The 4215-nt window shown below is 44.2% G+C and overlaps 1 protein-coding gene across 1 annotated transcript; it reads left to right on the top strand.

The window, feature by feature from the left end:
* Nucleotides 1-1890: 1890 nt before the first annotated feature.
* Nucleotides 1891-3179, top strand: LOC308336516 (piggyBac transposable element-derived protein 4-like; the record flags this gene model as incomplete). The annotated part of the gene is made up of 2 exons (XM_080793882.1): nt 1891-2059; nt 2188-3179. The coding sequence occupies 2 exons, from the start codon at nt 1891-1893 to the stop codon at nt 3177-3179; spliced, it is 1161 nt and encodes a 386-aa protein (XP_080650008.1).
* Between the last annotated feature and the right edge of the window lie 1036 nt (nt 3180-4215).

A 4215-nucleotide genomic window follows, 5' to 3' on the forward strand; every position in this document is an offset into this window, starting at 1 on the left:
ACCACACGTAACATTCTTGTGTAGCACCCGTCCAGGGATTTCTGTAGGGCTTGTTTAAGTGTCCAGCATTCACAGCCGTAGAGGAGGACGGACTCCACGGTAGCAGAGAAGAAACTGATCTTGATGTGTCGGGGGAGGTTGGATTTCCACACACTGGTCATACCGTTAAGAGCTCGCCAGGCGAGTGCCTTCCTCACTTTAAGGTCCTTCTCTGTGGAGTCGACCCATGCGCCCAGGTATTTGAAGTCGCTGACCTCCTTTAGAACAGTACCCTCTAAAGAGACTACATTCTAGTCTAATGTAGTCTATTTTGTGATTAGTATTTTTATTCGATTTTTTCCACAACACGACACCACCAACATAAATCAACAATAACAAAATAGAATAGATAATACAACAGAACAAATGGGGCAACAGAAATTAACAGAAAAGAAACAAAAGGGAGGGGGAAACATTACATACTGTAGATCCTTGCCTGCTCAGGCAAGGATCTACACTACAGTATGTAATGTAGTCTTTTAATAATCGTATTGAAATCTTGTAGTGTAAGGGAGGTTTAAGATAACCATGGACTAAGAATAATGGAATAAGAATGCAGATTTGGTTGCACAACCAGATCTGGACTGGTTGTGTAGCTCAGCTGACTCAAAGCCCACAGTAACTCACCATCTCTTTACAGACAGGGTTGCTACAGTAAAGCTGGAAGGCTACATTATAACTGTATTCAGCATAAAAAATATCCAATACATCGATCCTTGAGGCGGATGGTTTTGTAACCGATTGACCGAAATAAAAAATGAAATATTGGTCTATGTAGCCTTAGTAACGTTAGGACCTGGGCTGCGCTAACGCTAACCTAACGTCGGTGATAAACTTAGTTTTATATGTATTTCTTCAAATAGCAACTTACCGTATCAACTGCAGCCATTTCCTCTTCTCTTTGTCGTTGGGGGGGAAAGCGGTAGAATGACAGTTTTTCTGTTGTTTTGTCGTCTGATCTGTTCAAACAGCGCGGCACACAGCATTGCGGCATATTTACAATAACTAGGCTTGGACCCGGAAGTATTGCTGGGGGAGGCGCCTACGTCATCACTAAAGTACTGAATAGAGCGCAGCAGTCCCGCCCCCTTTCAGAAAAGCGAGTGGCCCAGGAAATGAAACTCCAATGCATTTTACAGAAGCTCTGTTGCCCCCGCAACCAGACTACGGATAAGCGGTTGAAGATGGATGGACATTGTGTGTGTGTGATATGAAAGTACATATATAATACATACATTGTGAATTGGAGAGGGAAATCTAGAGCTCTCTAGAGCTGTTGCCCCCGCAACCAGACTACGGATAAGCGGTTGAAGATGGATGGACATTGTGTGTGTGTGATATGCAAGTACATATATAAAATACATACTTTGTGAATTGGAGAGGGAAATCTAGAGCTCTCGAGCTGTTGCCCCCGCAACCAGACTACGGATAAGCGGTTGAACATGGATGGACATTGTGTGTGTGTGATATGAAAGTACATATACAACCGCTTATCCGTAGTCTGGTTGCGGGGGAAACAGCTCTAGAGAGCACTAGATTTCCCTCTCCAATTCACAAAGTATGTATTGTGTATGTACTAGAACAGGGTTCCCCAATTAGCGGCCCGCGGGCCATCTGCGGCCCGCGGAGCGCCCCCTTGTGGCCCACAGAAGAATTTTCTTCCCCCTTTTTTTCGGACCATAGCAGCGGTAGCACCAACGGCTCAGTCCAGGATGAATGCGTGGAAGGATGTGGACGTCAAGGAGCTGTTAGGACTTTTTTGGACTGGTCTTCCTCACCGGGCTCATCCACAAGGCGGAACTGGCCGACTACTGGTCAACCGATGAAGCCTTGGCAACGCCGTACTTCGGAATGGTAATGAGTCGGAACCGGTTCCAACTGATCCTAAAGTTCCTTCATTACACTGATCGGCGGGAGGATAAAGACGACTGCATCTACAAGATCCGCCCCATCCTGGACTACCTCGTTAAGCGATGGAAGGATATGTTCCAGCCGGGTCAGAACATCGCAATCGATGAAGGTACGTTGCTATGGCCATTTTTTTTTTTTTTTTTTTTTTTTTACGTTTTTTTTAAAGTTTTTTTTTGGGCTGTTTACCTCTAGCGCTGATGTTTATTGTAAGTAATTATATATTTCTATTTTTTCAAGGTACGTTGCTATGGAAAGGCCGCCTTTCCTTCCGTGTGTACAACACGCTGAAACCAGTTCACTACGGAATAAAGTCCTACATTCTTGCCGATAGTGCTACAGCCTACTGTCACAACCTGCAACCATACATTGGAGTGTACAGTTCATTGATGGACACCGTCACCTCTCTGCTTGGAGACTTGGCAGGGAAAGGTCATGTTCTATACATGGACAATTACTACAATAGTGTGACATTGTGTGAGCACCTTCTGGAACTGAAGACTCATACATGTGGCACCATTCGGGGTAACAGAGGCCTACCCCGAGAGGTCCAGGAGGCCAGCCTGACCACCCTGAAAAACCCTGACCGAATAGCCATGACCACAGAAAAAGTCATGGCTGTTGCATGGAGGGACAGCAAGGTGGTGAGGATTGTTTCGACCTTCCACCAGGACACTGTGGTCAATGTGCAGAAGTGGCAGAAAGGCGGGACCCAGATACCATATGAAAAGCCTCAGTCGGCAGTAGACTACAACCAGTGGATGAACGGGGTGGATAAGCTGGATCAGCACATCACGTATTATCCCTGGACACGGAAGACCTCCAAGTGGACGACAAAGTTCTTGATGTATCTTTTTCAAATTAGCATGTACAATGCCTTTGTCCTGTACAGCATGCAGAACCCCGACGGTTGCTGTAAGAACATGAAGAGCTTCATCCACAACATCGTCGTAAAGTGGTCTACGCCCAGACGAGAGACCCGGAGAGCGCCTCACAAAAACCCAAGGGTCAGGATAACGGCCAACATTGCACCCCTGCCAACACGCCATGTCCTGGAAAAGCTTCCCCCCACTAAAAAGAAGCTAAACCCTGGCAAACGGTGCAGGGTGTGTAGCCCACCGGGGGGTCCACGCCATGAGTCCTGTTATCAGTGTGCGGTGTGCTTCGTCCCTCTGCACAAAGGTGCATGTCACATCCGGTACCACACGGAACAAGAACTACCCTATGCATGATGTGACATGCACCTTTGTGAAGTAATGTTTTTTTTATTTTTATGTCCTGTTTCTTATGTTTTTTTTAGGTGCTGTACTGAAATTTTAGTTTGTCATAGTCTCTTGAATAGTTTTCAGTTAGTTTTAGTCACATTTTAGTCACCTGGAATGTTTTAGTGTAGTCTAGTTTTAGTCTACTAAATCTACAGTTTATTTAGTAGACTAAAATGTATTTTGGCGGGCCTTGATGCCGTATTAGTACAGGTCACCTAAAAACACTCATACAGGTGAAAAGCCCTTCTCTTGTACAGTGTGTGGTAAAGGCTTTACGGAGAAAGGTAGTCTAAAATCACACATGATGACTCATACAGGTGAAAAGCCCTTCTCTTGTACAGTGTGTGGTAAAGGCTTTACTGAGAAGGATAGTCTAAAAACTCACATGATGATTCATACAGGTGAAAAACCCTGTACTTGTACAGTATATGGCAAAGACTTTACTCAGACGAGTAATCTAAAAACACACATGACTCATACAGGCGAAAAGCCCTTTTCTTGTACAGTATGTGGTAAAGGCTGTGTTCCGAACATTTACTTGCTGAAAATAGCAGATCTACAAACTCACATGTTTCTTATGTTTTTGAAGTGAAATATTCTTTGTTATTCACTTGGTTGAGTGCTGAAAATAGCAGATGTACAAACTCACAACGCGTCGCGACGCGTTGAGCTTGTAGATCGGCTATTTACTTGCTGAAAATAGCCGATCTACAAGCTCGCGTCGCGACGCATGTATACTCTGTAACATGGCATGTAAAATTTTACAGTATTTATCTGAAAAATAAATTAATGTTGGAGAGATGATTCAAAAGTGGCTGTTCTTTTCTCAAACCAAGGTGTATGCAACTGCCTAGAAGTAAAGCACTGAATATGCTAGACACTTTTTTTCTGGGTAAAGTAGAGTCCTTGATGTTTCATTTGAGTTATTTCATGTCTTGGTCATCATATCACATAAGTTTATATTGGCCTTGAAAGAGGGCCTTTTTGCTCAAACTATCGTGTA

Source organism: Protomyctophum bolini (genome assembly GCF_963924005.1).
Source record: "Protomyctophum bolini genome assembly, chromosome: 21".
In the NCBI taxonomy this organism is placed as follows: domain Eukaryota; kingdom Metazoa; phylum Chordata; class Actinopteri; order Myctophiformes; family Myctophidae; genus Protomyctophum; species Protomyctophum bolini.